Genomic DNA, 16,713 nt, shown 5'->3' with positions numbered 1-16,713 from the left:
AGTGGTTGGATCTCCGGATAGTTTTTTAAGGGAACATAAGACTTGATGGCTTGGCATGATGCTTGAGAGGAAGAGAAGGGAAAAGGTTTTGGGCCTAAGCAACTGGAAGGTGATGTTCCATTTAACCAGATGAGAAGGATCTGGGAGGGACAGGCTAGGGTAGCAGACAGTACAATCAAGAGTTCCATTTTGGGTATGTTAAGCTTGAGTTGCCTGTAAGACATCCGAGTGGAGATACAGGTTAAATAGTTGGATATGTAGGTCTGTGTATCAAGGAAGAGATTATGCTTCCCATGAAAGAATAAAGATTCTCAAATGATTACATCACAAACAAGTGCTTCATACAAATAAGTTAATAAATGTTTAACACATTATGGTGTGAAAATATAGAAGTCCAAGAACTCTGAAAAACTATATGGAAAAACAAATTTAAGATCTGATGGCAGACAAGATAATTCATAAATACTCTATTTGGGTAATAATCCTAAAATGCATTAGTAGGTCTTAAAAGGATTAACGTTCCAAATAAAAGAATAAATAAGCATATAGTTATAGTTAATTAGAAGGGTAAAGAATAATAATTAACTGTTTCCAAAAACTGTTTAACAAACCACTGCAAAGCCAAAAATAGTAAGACGGCATCATCTCAGTATCACACTGGTTCTGAAGGGAACAAGTGACAGTACTTATGCAGCCCAACAGCGATAAATGCTTCTAACTACAGTCTAAACGTTCTGCAGAGATGAAAGTCCATTACATTACACAAGGCTGTCCACAGTAATTACCAAGTTTACTAGCTCTCATAATTTTAGCCATAATGTATAAGAAGAGGGGAATCAGTGTACTAACTCTTCTTGTTTAAGACTGATAAGATGCGAAGACCAAAATCTTATCTCCTTGTCATAACATATTCAATTATCCTAGTGTCCAAATAAAAACAGAATTTATGTCTGATATTTCTACCCTGTTAAATTTCTTCTGGGTTGGGAGGTCTATGTCCTATTCTATTTGTCATGGTTTTATGATTGTTCCATTTCATTCCAAAGCCAGAAAACTACCAAAGGCAGATGAAAGTATTTCTTAGGTTTGGCTTCATGTGGGGAGTTGGGGGAAAGGGAGGAGAGGTGAGTGGATGTCTAATTGGAATACTTGTTGGGGAAATTATCATCTGAACATGTGCTATTTATACTATAAGTATTTGGGGCCATACCATATCCATCTTGGCAATTAGCTCCAAGAAGCAAACAGTTCACCTTGACAACCCACTGAAATGCCTAATATCCAAGCCTGACCTAGAGTGTCCTGATTATAGGCAAAGGTTTATGGAAAACTTCTTTACACCCCTACAGTACATTTGCCTCAATGTGGTCCAGGGCTTGCAGTCTCTGAGACATCACGGGCATCCTAATGTAGTCTCTCCTACTTGGGTGTTCACTTCTGTCTGAGGTAGACCAATCAAGCTCATCTGCAGCCATACAACCAGGAAGACTCTGAAAATCACCCCTCTCCATGACTATCTCACAATTACCCTTAAATCTCCTTTCTTTTTTAATAAAAGAAATACTTTATTCATGAAAGAGCAGTTCACAACTTGGATTCCCTAAGCCTCTGGTCAGTCATCAATCGGTAACATTTCCTGTGTACCTCCTGTAGGCCAGGCACTGTGCAAACCACTTTACATGGGGGATGCCATGTAGGCCTGCCACAGTCTCTGGGATGGGCACTATTACTATGTCCATGTGATTGATAAGGAAGCTGGGGCTTAGAGTGGCTAAGTAACTTGTCCAGTTCCAGATAGTTGGCAACAGCCGATCTGTCAGACCTCCAGAAACTTGACCTCCAACCATCCTTCCTCCAGAAGAGAGAGAAGTCAAAGGGATTTCTGACATTCTATACAGCCTAGGAGCACAATCATATTTATCCCACAAATAAATGGCTACACTGGATCATTAAAATGCCGGTTTCCTTGCTTTGCACCAAAATATGATGTCAGTGTAGAAATACTGGCTATACTGCATTTCACATGCTGACAAAAAGTTTAAATTGGGTGTATATCATTTCTTTAATTAGTAAAAAATAAAGGCTATATTAACCAGTTCTTATTAAATTCAGTTTATTTTGAAGACCTACTTCTTCAAGCAGCATACTTCTATATTAGAATATTTTTCAAAAAAAAGAGAAAATCTTTTCTAGAATGGTTCAAATGTCTGACATATTATTGAAACACCAAACATGACCACTTTGTTCAGGATACAAGAAAGAAGGAAAAACTGCTACTAGAAAATGAAAATTAAAGAAGGAAAGGTAAGCAGATAAGCAAAATATTCTACAAATGCTAGTAGTTTAAACAAGGTTATTTATCTGGAGTACTCATTTAGGGAAGAAAAAAAGATGAGAAAACCAGCTAGTCACAGAGGAAGGCCAAGGGAGGTACGTACAAATGCATATAGTCCAGCTGCAGTTAGTTCACAGGTCTTTATCATCAAGAAGAAAGGTGTCTACAAAGGACAGAAACTTCCCTATTCAACCCACAGATATGTGAAAAAAGAATCAGAGACTGGAAGTCTGTAAACCACAGTCCTGGTCATTTTGGTCACGCTAATAATTCTTAAGACCTGCAGCAAACTGACCTGACTTGTTTGAGCTTTTGACTCATCCTCTGGATGCACTTCCTCATTCAGAACACAGAAATAATAACCATCTTGGTAGTTATGCTGCAAGGACCATGTGAGATTATAGATATGAAAGTGCCTCAATAAGGTTCCATAGAAAGGCTATGTATTATATTGATTACCAATGCATTGGAGAGTTGAGTTGAAGTTGATTTCATGCATTCTACTTATCTGAAAACATAAAAAGCGAGCATAAACATGGGGAGAGAGGACTCTCCTAAGCATTGATTGATTCACATTGTTAATGGAGTCCATCTGCAATAAAGCTATTATAGTATATGGTATTAGCAGGCCTGCTTACAATTAAAAGACAGCACAAAGCACCCGATTAAGCAATCCAGACTACAACCTGATGCAGTAAATTCTTAAATAGCCACACTAAAGGAAAGCAGGTTCTAAAACAGGCACTGGAATTCAACAGATACTCAAAAACCTCTATCTACATGGCTCTGGAATGTTCTTTATGATGTCTCTAGCTGTGATTGGATTTGACTACATCTAAATTTAATCTTTAGCCCCACTGAGGGCAAAAAGAGGTGGTCCAGGAGTATGTGACTACCTTGTTCTCACCACCATCTAAGATTTTTTTTTTTAACGTGGCAGGATTATCACTGCCATGCAGATAAGCGAAAGTGAGTGTGCCCAGCTATATAATTACAGATTGAAGCTCAAGAACAACATAATCACTGGTCCAAGGTTTACATGGTTGGCTCTGTGCCTGCATGCAAATATCACGTTGAATTGTAATCTCCAGTGTTGAGGGAGGGTCCTGGTGGGAAGTAACTGGATCTTGGGGATGGTTTTCCCTCATGCTGCTCTCATAGTCACCAGTCGAGGGTTGATACGATTTGGCTCTGTGTCCCTATGCAAATCTCATGTAGAACTGTAATCCCCAGTTTTAGAGGAGGGTCCTGGTGAGAGGTGACGGGATCATGGGGGCGGATTTCCCCCACGCTGTTCTCATGATAGTGAGTGAATTCTCATGACAGCTGATGGTTTAAGTGTGTGGCACTCCCCCCCTTGCTTGCTCTCTCTCTCCTGCTCCACCATGGTAAGGAGTGCGTGCTTCCCCTTTGCCTTCTGCCATGATACGTTTCCTAAGACCTCCCAGTCATGCTTCCTGTATAGCCTATGGAATTGTGAGTCAACTAAACTCTTTTCTTCATAAATTACCTAGTCTCAGGTAGTTCTTTACAGCAGTGTGAGAACAAACTAATACAGAAAATTGGTACCACGAGTGGAGCACTGTTATAAAGATACCTGAAAATGTGGAAGCACCTTTGGAACTGGGTAGCATGCAGAAGCTGGAACAGTTTGGAGTGCTCAGAAGAAGACATGAAAATGTGGGAAAGTCTGGAACTTCATACAGACCTGTCGAATGATTTTAACCAAAATGCTGATAGTGATATGGACAGTGAAGTCCAGGCTGAGGTGATCTGAAATGGAAATGAGGAACTTACTGAGAACTGGAATAAAGATCACTCTTGCTATGCTTTAGCAAAGAGTCTGGAGGCATAATGCCCTGCTCCAGAGATCTGTGGAACACTGAACTTAAGAGATGATTTAGGGTATCCAGTGGAAGAAATTTCAAAGCAGCAAAGCATTCAAGATGTGGCCTGGTTGCTTCTAAAAGTATGTGCTCATGTGCATGAATGAAGAGATGGTCTGAAACTGGAACTTATATTTAAAAGAGAAGCAGAGTGTACACGTTTGGAAAATTTGCAGCCTGACCCTGTGGTGGAAAACAAAAACCCGTTTTCTGGGGAGAAATTCAAGCCTGCTGCAGAAGCTTGCCTAAGAGGAGGTGAATGGAAATGACTCCAAGGCATTTCAGAGAACTTCATGGCAGCCCCTCCATCATAGGTCCAGAGGCCTAGAAGGGAAAAATGGTCTACTGGGCCAGGCCTGGGCCCCACTGCTCCTGTGCAGCTCCAGCCATGGCTAAAAAGAGCCAAGGTACAGCTCAAGCTCTTATTTCAGAGGGCCCAAGCTCCAACCCTTGGTGGCTTCCATGTGGTATTGGGCCCACATGTATGCAGAAGGTAAAAGTAGAGGCTTGGGAACTTCTGCCTAGATTTCAGAGGATGTATGAAACACCTGGAATATCCAGGCAGAAATCTGCTGCAGGGGCGGAGCCCTCATGGAAAATCTCTATGAGGGCAGTGCAGAGGGGAAATTTTGGATTGGAGCTTCCATACATAGTCCCTACTGGGGCACTGCCTACTGGAGCTGTGAGAAGAGGGTCACTGTCCTCTAGACCTCTGAATGGTAGATCCATTGACAGCTTGCACCGTGCACCCAGAAAAACCACAGGCACTCAATGCCAGCCCATGAAAGTAGCCACAAAGGCTGTACCTTGCAGAGCTATAAAGGCAGAGGTGCCCAAGGCTATGGGAGCCCACTCCCTACATCAGTGTGCCCGGGATGTGAGACATTTATCTGATGTAAGAAAGGCAATTATTTCAGAGCTTTAAGATTTAGTGACTGTCCTGCTAGGTTTCGAACTTGCATGGAGCCTGTGGCCCCTTTATTTTGGCCAATGTATCCCTTTTGGAATGGGAGCATTTACCCACTGCCTGCACCCCCACTGTATCTTGGAAGTAACTAACTTGTTTTTTATTTTATGGACTCATACATAAAAGGGACTTGCCTTGTCTCAGATGAGACTCTCGACTTGAACTTTTAACACTGGAATGAGTTAAGACTTCAGGGGAACTGTTGGAAGGTATGATTGGTTTTGAAATGTGAGAAGAACATGAGATTTGGGAGGGGCTGGGGTGGAATGTTATCGTTTGGTTCTGTGTTCCCACCCAAATCTCATGTTGAATTGTAATCCTTAGTGTTGGGGGAGGGACCAGGTGGGAGGTGACTGGATCATGGGGACGGATTTCCCCCATGCTGTTCTCATTATAGTGAGTGAGTTCTCATGAGGGCTGATGGCACTCCTCTCTCTCTCTCTCTTAATCTCTCTCTCTCTCTCTCCCCCGCTATGCCATGGTAAGACTTGCTTGCTCCCTCTTCCCCTTCCACCAGAACTGTAAGTTTCCTGAGGCCTCCTAGCCATGTTTCCAGTATGACCTGTGGAACTATGTGTTCATTAAATCTCTTTTCCTCATAAATTGCCCAGCCTCAGGTAGTTCTTTAGAGCAGTGTAAGAATGGACTCATACAAAAGTTCTATTTACACTTCAGTTCGTTGGTTTGTTTGAACTTAACTACTCTGTAATTAGTGTCTATCAGCAGAGGAGACTTGTTTGAATTTCCATCCTTTACATTTCTAAATAAAAGGCTTAGAGAACACTTAGATCTTAAGGTAGAAACTTGGTAACAAACATCTTTCACAATACACAGGGCCTGAATTTATCAATGTGTAATGTTCCAGATGAGGAAATTAGCCTCTCTCTATTCTTTAGCCAGAGAGGATGCCCATATAACAAAACTTTATTTGAAACATTGTGCTAATTCACAGGTTCACATCTGTCCCAGGCTGGGGTGCCCTGTGATGGAGAATGAACCTCTCATGTCACTTTATAGAAAGCAAAAGTTTTATTCAAATTGGCCATGAATTAACATGATTGTTTTTAATTTCTCATTATCTGAGTAAAACATACTGGATCTAGTCTTTTTATAATAGCATTTCTACCATTAAATTTAATTAAAATCATACTGAATTTATACAAATTCTAAATACAAAGACTCCCTTGTAAAATTGAAAATTCACTCAGTAGATTCTGAATGAATGAATTATATGAATGAATGAGTCTTTCATAAGGTTAAAGGATGCCATACCAACTGTGAACTGAATACTTGGTATGAATAAAGCCTTATAATTGTATACATTCTTGATGGGAATAAAATATTTTCATTTAGAAAACTCATACTGTAGAAGCAATTCATTACTCAGATCTTAGAAATGGAGATGACATGATGTTCTGAAGCAGGAATTTAACAGAATTTGGACTTGAAAGCCTAAGAATACATTCCTGAGAGATTTGGTTCTTGCCACTGGTCACAGGGGTTTTTCATAACTAGCCCCAGGGTTTGGACAAAAATGAATAGAATCATCCAAAATTATCTCCTGCTATGGACTGACCTTTGGGTAAACAGGCCTGGAAAAATGCTGAAAGGAGAAGGCAACAGCAAATGTGTGGTGTAAGAAGGAAAGCAGCAGTTCTTCTCAAGAGAATTTTACATCCTCTCCCTTGCTCCACAAGGAAAATTCACGGAGCTTAAATTATGCTTGTTGAATGTGGATAAAGGGAGTCACATGATGAAGTAAGTGTTCCATGAAGATGAATCTGTCAGCAGCGGGGCTGATGGATTGACAGAGAGAGACCAGAGGCGATGACAAGAACACAATGCAGAGAAGGGGGGAGGGATGGAGTCATGGGAGACACGTCAAGACTTAATCGGCGACTATTTATAGGCAAGGGAGAGAGGAGTCAAAGATGACTCCCAAGGTTCACTCTTAGATGGCTGGGAAAACAGAGGGGTATGGCTGAGAAAGATGAGGAAGGCAGAAGGAGAGCTCTCTTCCTGCATGATTTACCTTCACACTGGGTGATGCCACCAACCCTGGGGATCACCACTACTTCTTGTAGACACGGGGTCTGGCTATGTTGCCTGAGTTGCTCTCAAACTCCTAGCCTGAAGTGATCCTCCCACCTCAGCCTCCCAAAATGCTTGGATGACAGGTGTGAGCCACTGCACCTGGCCTCCTGTGTTATTTTTTGACCAACTATAAAGAGAAGGACAGTGGTCCACCCTGTCAACAAAGCCTGAGAATAAGTGAAGACAGAATGACACTAGTAGTTACATAGTTAGCAGGAATGAGTCAACCCGTGAGCAGAAAGCATTATTTAGGGACACACACTAAAGCAAGACTTTCGACAGCACAGCTCAGCTGTAGGCTGCTGGAAAGCACAGTAGCAGTTAGACCAAACCAGAATGAAATGTCCAAAAATGGTCTAGACTTTATGGAAGAGAAGAATCAAAGACAAGGGTCCCAACTCAAATGCCCAAAGGGGCCAGAAATGCAGAAGGGTTAGTGTTAGCAACAAAGAATGAGGGCACTGCAATAAATAGCATGCGTCATTCTATCTGAAGAGGAGTCACGTCTTACCTGTAGGTGGGTTACTCCCCAGGTGAATTACTCCCACCCAGGGCCATAAGCCCAACCTTCTGATTCTTCAAGAGAAACCATCACACCCACCACTCTCTACCATATCATGCCTTTTTATCTTCTGCAAGCACTTGTCAATACCTAAAATCTTCGTGTGGTTGTCATTGCTGCTCTGGGCATGTTTATGGTCTGTCTCTTTCTACTAGAAGTAAAGCTCACTGGGGAGTCACATAATAGGCACTCATCTATGCTCAATCAATATGCGCTCACCTCTTGACCTCCCAGGACTTACAATTTGGTATGGAATAAATCCAGAGCCCTCATATCTTCACAGTCTTCACAATCTTCCACCTTCCCTTTCTGCCACTTCCAAAACACCCTACCTTTCTCCAGCATGAGCTCTGCAAAGGGAAGACCTGGGTTCAAATCCTGGCTCTCTCTGCCACTTACTAGCTATTTGTCCTTACTGAAGATACTAACTATAAATCTCAACTGCTACATCTATAAATGCTTATGTCACTGGGTTCCTAGAGGAACTAAGTAGGATATTTAAAAATTGATTACAAATGTTACACTAGGCCAGGCACAGTGGCTTACGCCTGTAATCCCAGAACTTTGGGAGGCCAAAGTGGGCAGATCACTTGAGGTCAGGAGTTCAAGACCAACCTGGCCAACATGGTGAAACCCCATCTCTACTTGAAACACCAAAATTAGTCAGGGAGGCTGAAGTGGGAGAATTACTTGAACCCGAGAGGCAGAGATTGCAGTGAGCCAAGGTCGTGCCATTGCACTACAGCCTGGGCGACAGAGCGAGACCCTGTCTTTGAAGTTTCCTATACTTGAGTTTCCCCTTCTTGTACTCACCACCCAAATAACTTGCTACTACCCAAGCAAGTCAGGCCTTTGCACCTGGAGCCTCTCCTCTGCCGATTCTGTGGCTCTTCCTTTCTCTACCTTCTCCACCTTCTGCACCTTCCTTTCTCCACCTTTCTCCACCCTCTTCACTTAACTCCTAATTGCTCTTTAGGGCCAGCTCAATTGTTTCTTCCCCTAAGAGGTTTTCTTTGACTTCCCTAGGCAAAGGTTATTCTCTCCTTTGGACGCCTACAGCCTTCTGTTCCTTCCACTAGTAACTGCACTAACATAAACCACACGTCAGCGGCTATCTGGATTCTAACACTCTACCAGTGAGCAAAGGTAGGGACAGTGTTAGTCTTCTTCATTTTCCCCAGAGTCTAGCACAGCGCCTGATTCAAAAGAAGTACTCAATAAATGTTTGCTGAATCAAACAAAACTGAACACCTACCATGTGTAAATCTGATTTATTGGAAACTATTTGAGTAGAAAGATACATCTTGCTCTACCATAACAATAACTACCAGATAGTCAGCTCTTGATTATCACACTGATGATGGGTAGCAGTGAGAGACATTATTTAAGAATTGTTGATATAGGTATTTTTTGCTACTTTAGGTAGTGTAAGCATATAGTTAGTGTGACTTATGCAGTGCTAAAAACTCAAGACCAAAAATCTCTCTCCTACTGATCTGGCACAGTGCCAAAAATACTGAAGAGTATTTTGAGGGTCCTTTTGAATTTCATTTGAGGGTCCATTTGAATTTGATTACAACATGAATTCCATGGGAACCACTATACTCTAACATATGAGTGTTCAATCATCAATTCATTCAACAGAAGGCCTACTACATGCCAAGCATTACAAGTAAAATCATTACAAGCCTGAATTCTATATATTACAATTTTGTAATGACTGCTTAGGAAGACCTGGAAAACCTGGGAAGGCTGTTTAAAGGCAGCTCTTTAGATAAAGTCTGGGCTTGCTAAAGAAACTTCCAGAAGGGAAATCTTTTCCCTATGTTCTACATATAAAACTTTCTATTGATTTTTTAAATTAATTCCTTATAATAAAGGTCATAAAAATATAGGTTCCAGATTTGTAAAAAACTGTGCTAACATCTCATGGCAGAGACAGATGGGACTCTTCATCCCATGTTTCTTTTTCTGTTGTCCCATACCAACAACAATGGAACAACTGGTTTCTGGAAAGTCAAGAAATGTGGAACCAGTCCTGTTCTAAAATAGAGAAGGAAATAAAAATGATCACCGAGATCTAAATTCATTTAAACTTCTCTCTATTCTCTCTTCAACCTGGGGTGGTAGGTAGTAGAGAAAGCAACAAAAGACTGAGCCACACACACGTCAACTAAAGTCAGCTTTCCCCAAGGCCCAGTGCTATGCATCGTGCATCTCCACAATCCCTTCCCAACCAGAAGAGAAGAGAATCCTAAGGGAACATGATACAGAACAAGTAGTTTTTTGTTTTGTTTTGTTTTTTGTTTTGGTAAGGGGGTGGTTTGTTTGTTTGTTTGTTGAGACAGAGTCTCATTCTGTCACCCAAGGTGGAGTGCAGTGGCACTCACCACAACCTCCATCTCCAGGATCAAGAGATTCTCGTGCCTCAGCCTCCCGAGTAGCTGGGATTACAGGTGTGCACCACTGCACCCGGCTAATTTTTGTATTTTTAGTAGAGATGGGGTTTCACCATATTGATCAGGCTGGTCTCAAACTCCTGACCTCCAGGTGATCCATCTGTCTTGGCCTCCCAGAGTGCTGGGATTACAGGCGCAAGTCACCACGCCCAACAGGAGGAGTAGTTTCTGACTAAAGTTTCAGGAAAAGCTTCCTTAACTTTCCTAGGAACAGACTACATACGATTATCTCAGAATGAATGGATGAATCCAAAGTGTTCCTCCTGCTTTTAAAATGTATGGTCCATTTTATTAATATGTTACATTAATGGTTAATAAAATGCTTACATTTAGTATCATACAATTCCATTTATGCCCATAAAAGTCTCTACAAGTAAAAAAGATCAATCCTGATAACAAAATAAGAGATATAAGAAAAAGCAATGTTTTTTCCTTCTCTAGTCTCACACAACACTCAACCCAACACTTCTGACGTCTGATGTATGGGAGGGTTTTCCCCCACACCAAGTAATTCTGCAGATTCTCCATCACATACCACCTCGGTGTCCTCCAATTCAATTCTGACACTTAGCCTGGAGATAGCGTCAGATCCACTGGTTGAAGGCCTAGTCCCACAAGCCTACAGATGCCTACTTCAGATGCCAATCTCAAGCCCCATATGGAGGCCTGTGCTCCTGAAAGATCAGTTATAAATTGGGGTAGCCAGAATCCCCTTAAATTAATTTGCTAGAGCAGTTCACAGAACTCAGGAAATACTTTACTTACACTTACCATTTACATAACAGATATCACAAAGAATACAGATGAACAGCCAGATGGAAGAGACACATAGGGTGAGGATCTTCAATGCCCTCCCCAGGAACTCCACCCTCCAGGAAGTTTCACGTGTTCAGCTATCCGAAAGTTTCCGGAACCCAGTCTTTTGTGTGTTTATGGATGCTTCCTTACGTAGGTATGACTGATTAAATCACTGGCTACTGGTGATCAACTCAACCTCCCACCTCTCTTTTTGGGGTTGTGGGGCGCAAATCCTAAACCTCTAATAATGTGCTAGTCTTTCTGGTGACCAGCTCCCATCCTGAAGCTATCTAGAGACACCCAGCCACACATCATCTCATTGGCATATGAAAGACACTCATCACTCTGGAGATTCCAAGGGTCTTCGAAGCTGTGTACCAGGAAATAGGATAATTACCAAATACATTTCACAATATCACACAAAGCAAAATTAAATTTTTCCATTTCAGACCCTAATACTGCTACATGGCAGGAATCTGACTTCCTAGCTAGTAAGAAAGAATTTATAATAAATCATCAGCAAATAAAACTGTCTTTAAAGAATCTTGAATTGGGATAAGCACCAAAAATCAAGGAATATAGCACTTAGATCCAAGGTGTCAAAACTCCCTGCCTGCTCTGGACTACCTTGGTTTATGCCTACTATCCTGGCATAATTATTAGGAGTGCCCACTTCTACTTTAAAAAATGGCACAGTTTGGACGACTGGTTATACATCACTCTGTGGAGATAAAAAAGATTCTTCAACATTCTTTGACAAAGAAACATTAAGGCATTCAGAAACATTAGCATGCAAAGAGGTGGTTTGCACAATCTGCTTTTACACTCACCAATTCTGGAAGAGTTAATAAACATGTTAACTTTCACAGCTATAACGTAATAAAGATTGATCAACACTAAACATTTATGAAATTTCTTCAGACATAAATGTGGAGCTTGGCCTTGCAACCCATATTTGGGAATTTCCATTTCCACCTCTACCCCCAGTCTAGGGATCCATGAGAAAGGCACAGTGATTCAGCATTTCTAAGGCTTTCATTAAAATGTGCTTCAGTGCAATGAAATCAGGGAAGGGAAAAAAAGGTACATAACACAGATATTAAAATAAAAACTTTTTTACATGAAAGCAGAAATGAAATTCTATACTTTCTTACTGAAACATTTCTAAAGCAGCACAACTGGCAAGTGTCTCTCATCACTGTTATTAAGCAAGTCATCCCAAGATACAGTAGAAAGCAGATGGAACAGTTTTTATCAACTACTTCAAGAGATGCTTAACAACAGAAGTAAAAGGGGGAGCACAGAACACAAAGGGTAATTTCAGGGCACCCACCAAACAACACTGTCTATACCTGTACGGGAGCACTTTTAAAATCTTGCTTATCTCATTTTCCTGTCTCCTGGAGGATAGATCATGTCTTTTCATCCTTTTAACCTTTATCTCTTATCTTGGAATACTTACCATACTGCTTTGCACATGACAAAGGTGCAACAAATGTTTATAGAGTTAAACTAATAAGAAAAATGCTTTCAAATATGATTTCTGTAGAAACATTCTTTTCAAAGTACAGTATAAAAGAAACCCAACTACAATTGAGGGTAGGGGGGAGGATGACACATAGAATCATTCCAAGGTCAAGCAGGTGATCCACAGTCAGAAGTCTATTCCTCTAGGCAAGTGGTGGGTACAGGTTTAACAAACCTTATTATCATAGGAAGTCAGGTATATTACAGTCAAACCACGTCCCACCAAAGAAAACAGTCACATAAGGTTAAACTATAAGGCAAGCATTAGTCATAGCCTCAAACATCTGAATTATTAAAAAGTTCCATTGAAATTTCAAGTCTCTGCTGAGGACGGCTTGAGCATTCTTTGAAACAAGCTTCGAGGCAGCTGTTTTTCCTTCCACCAGCACCCTAAGCAAAGGTGCTGGAGTTTGAGAACTAACCACTCAACTCTAAAAGGTCCCATTTATAAGGAAAGCTATAAAAGCCTCAATGCATTTTATCAAAAGGGCCCTGGATTTCTCTTCTTTAAAGACAACACCCATTTCTCCTATCAATAAATGTATTTACCCCATAATGTATTTCTCCTATCAATAAAATGTATTTACCCCATAAAAACATACGCTCTAAAATGCATTTTTCCTTTAATTGCAAATGAGTTAGACATGACCTATTAGTCAGCCCATTAAGTTATATAGGAGCTTATGGAGAAAAGGGCTGGCTGAGATCAGAGACACATTTATCTCATGGTGGGTAGCAGCCACTTCAAAATAATGTGAAAGAAAGTTCACCTCTCCAGTAATATTCAAGGTGAAGGAAGCACTTTCTTAGAGACCTAACTTGTAAAAAATAGTAAACATTAAACATTCAGGTCACCTGAATTTTATATTAGCTGCTTTACAACATAGGAAAATCACCCAAAAGCCTTAAATGTCTAGCTCCCCATTTGTAAAATGAGGATAAATACTGTTACCACTCACCTATATTTTAGAAAACTAATAAAAACAATGATGTAAACTGCAGATACTTTCTTAAATTCTAGATGTTTAGACAGTTAACTGTTGTTCTCACCTGAACAAGTACAGGTCAAAAGGAAACTTTTAACATACAGACTCTATTTTCTGCTCCCGATAAACGACAGAGGCACCAATAATCCATTGTGTAAATCGGCTCGGGGTTCAAAATAATATAATTCAAGTAAAGAATAGTAACCAGGGAAAAAGATCCCTTAAACTCTTTGGATATTAAACATACTTGTCTTCTACTGAAAGCTTTGTAAATATGAGTCCCACTTTCTTAACTAACCTGAAAGTAAAGCAACCGCTCATAATCAATACAAATTAGGTACTGAAGAACTATGCCAACCAAAATTGTTCTTCATATTATGCAAATATTTGTGTCTAGTCACCATAATCTTTTTAAATGTCAAATTGTTTACCTATTGAAAATACAACAGAAAAAAAATTTTTTTCCTCCTACTGAACAATTAAAGAAACAAAGAGACTGTTTAAACATTCAGTTTCTAAGTGGAAAAACTGATGGAGACACTGCAGCCAAATAGCTTCTTGAAGCAATCTTATATGTGCAGATTGAAAGCAGTTTTTATATCATGGGAGGCAGTTTCATATCAAGGCAGAATACTGCACCCTTACATAAAGCCTCACAGAAACAAGTCAGAATCATAAACACATTCACTTAACTACTGTTCGGTGCCCAATGTACCTGAAAGATACATGGATATCATTTCAGGTATCAGAAAATTCTAGCCCCAATTTAGTCAGAGAAGAGAAACAACAGTCCTATCCCAGTAGATTCCAAGTTAATTCCTTCCAGTTTCTCCCCTATCATAATATTAATTGCTTTCTTAATAAAATGCTGCAGTAAAATTTGTGAAATCAGATTCTGGCAGAAAATCAAATCAAAGGAAAACTCTTCATGATAGTTACTTTTGCATAGCCAGCCTCCTGCCTACCTTATTATGTTTTTGCTGGTGTCTTGCCTTTGTGTCAAGAACGTGATAAGGGCTTTCCGAGTCTTGGTTGATGTAATATATGAGTCTTGAAGGCAGTGTGATTTCTTTCTGCATTGCATTGCTGTAACTGATATTACTGCTGCTATTCTGTTGCAATGTATTGTCTTCATCTGCCAGGACTCCCAAATTTTTTTCTGCAGTTTCATTCCAACGCGGAGCTGGTGGAGGTAGCGGGGTGGGGGAGCAGGAAACACAAACATACACAAACACACATATATTTACCCCATAAATACATAAACACTAAAATGCATTTTTCCTTTAATTGCAAACACAAAGTTTTCTATTTATAAGCAGTTAAGAAATATAGCTACAGTGAAGCAAGTTATTTCAACAATAAAATGGCCTGGAGAGGTTAATAAATAGCCAATAAAGTTTATACAACTGTGCACTATTTGTTTTGACTTATGTCTTATACATACATTTCTAGTCAGACTCAGATCCACACTTCTAAGTGTTGGGGGGTAGGGGGTAGAATGAACTTGAGAGAAGAAGAGTCATTAAATGAACATGTTCAGGGGTCCTGCCCCCGATCTCCACCCCTTCTCTGAGTCCACAGAAGCACAACTCTACTCTGCCTAGTGGCATCCCATCCGAGAGCTAAGAACGCTCCTAAGATAACTTGAGTACTGAATTCATGGATACCGAACGTTAATTGACTCTTTTAACAAAATGGGCAATTTCCTTCTCTTTTAACTTTGAGATGAGCAAACATACTTTGCCATGTAGGGATATAGATGCTGGCAGCTTTCCAATTTCTTTTTATTTTCCTGCCAAAGCCAGCTTTCTGCTTTCAGTGATTTCCAATCATCAATGTATTGAAGATGGTATTATATTAATTGTTCATTATCATGACAAGCACTTTGAGAAATCAGAACCAAAGGTCGTGCACGAAGTATGTCTTCAGCACCTTAATTCTTTGGTCCCTGAAGTGTGCCTCCCCCACCTTAATTCCAACCGCACTGAATATGCCGGGTAGGAAATTTGAGGAAACAGCCCATCGCCACTATTATCACTACATCCTCCCCGCATTCACATTAAGGCTCCACCACGCAAGTATCAACTTGCTCCCTCGCTGTATTTCCCATCCACTGGTTTCCCCTCCGCAAGTTGCACAGAGATCGCTGAGGGACCCAGGATCCACTAAACACCTCCCAGTGGAACCAACAAGAATTGGAATGGGTTTTTAGCGAATGCAACAGAAATGGACTTCCAAAAGTGAACTGGGATGAATGGGGGTTTGGGAACGAGAAGGGTGGAAAGACACGCAGGGAGGGAAGGAAAGGCCGAGCCGGGGACAAGCCTGGAGCGCACGGACCCGCGCGCCCTTCGCTTTCCTCTGCAGGGCCCCGCGGGAAAGCCAACGCAAAGGGCACGGGGCCATACCCACCGCTGGGCGCAGCAGCCCCCCAGGCGCGGGGCCGGTACGAGGCGGCGAGCGGAGGCAGCAGGAGAAGGACGAGGAGCAGGCGGCAGGGCGGCGTGCGGGCCGGGGCGCAGGCAGGCACCGAGCCGGCGGGGCCGCGTTGGGGGTCGCAGGAAGCGCCGGCAAGGCTGCAGCCCGCTAGGGGCGGCCGCCGGGAGCTGCTGCCAGGCGGCTTCATGGCTCATAGCTCCCGGGCGCCGCTCCGTGTGGCCAGCGAGAGCGCCGCGCTAGCTGCGGGGCGGCTGCGGGCGGAGCCGGTCACGCCGGCTCGGCGCGCATGGTGCCGCGGCGGGCAGGGGGCTCCGGGCTCGGGGCTGGGCGGCGCCCCCTTTCCCGGCTCGCCTAGCCTCACAGCCACTCCTGGGGCGGGACGCAGAGGAGTCCAGGGGTCCTCGCCGCTCCGCCAACTTGGAGCCTCCCCAGCGGCTACTCCCTCCCGCGGCGGGCGCGGCCGCTTCAGCGACTGCGGGGGCTGCCGCCGGGCCTGAGGATGCTGAGGCGGCGCGCGGGAGCGAGCGGCGCGGGGTCGCGCGGAGCGGGCGTGCGCTCCGCCCCCCGAGAGCGCGCCCGAGCGGGGCTTGGGGTGCTGATGCTGCTGCTGGATGCTGTGCTGCTGCTGTTGCCTGGCCCGCAACGCACTGCGCATGCTTT

At 42.3% G+C, this 16,713-nt stretch overlaps 1 protein-coding gene across 1 annotated transcript in view; it reads right to left on the bottom strand.

Moving 5' to 3' along the window:
• Positions 1–16,554, bottom strand: part of ADAM23 (ADAM metallopeptidase domain 23) — a 183,291-nt gene extending 166,737 nt beyond the window's left edge. Inside the window, exons 1-2 of the mRNA XM_030917093.1 lie at positions 16,027–16,554; positions 14,580–14,797 (exon numbers count right to left, since the gene is read on the bottom strand). Of these exons, the coding sequence (XP_030772953.1) occupies positions 14,580–14,797; positions 16,027–16,240 (432 nt within the window). The 5' untranslated portion in view covers positions 16,241–16,554. The remainder of the gene's footprint in view (positions 1–14,579; positions 14,798–16,026) is intronic.
• Positions 16,555–16,713: the final 159 nt, after the last annotated feature.

The sequence above is a fragment of the Rhinopithecus roxellana genome, chromosome 14, assembly GCF_007565055.1.
Source record: "Rhinopithecus roxellana isolate Shanxi Qingling chromosome 14, ASM756505v1, whole genome shotgun sequence".
In the NCBI taxonomy this organism is placed as follows: Eukaryota; Metazoa; Chordata; class Mammalia; order Primates; family Cercopithecidae; genus Rhinopithecus; species Rhinopithecus roxellana.
This window is presented reverse-complemented; position numbering and strand designations above follow the sequence as displayed.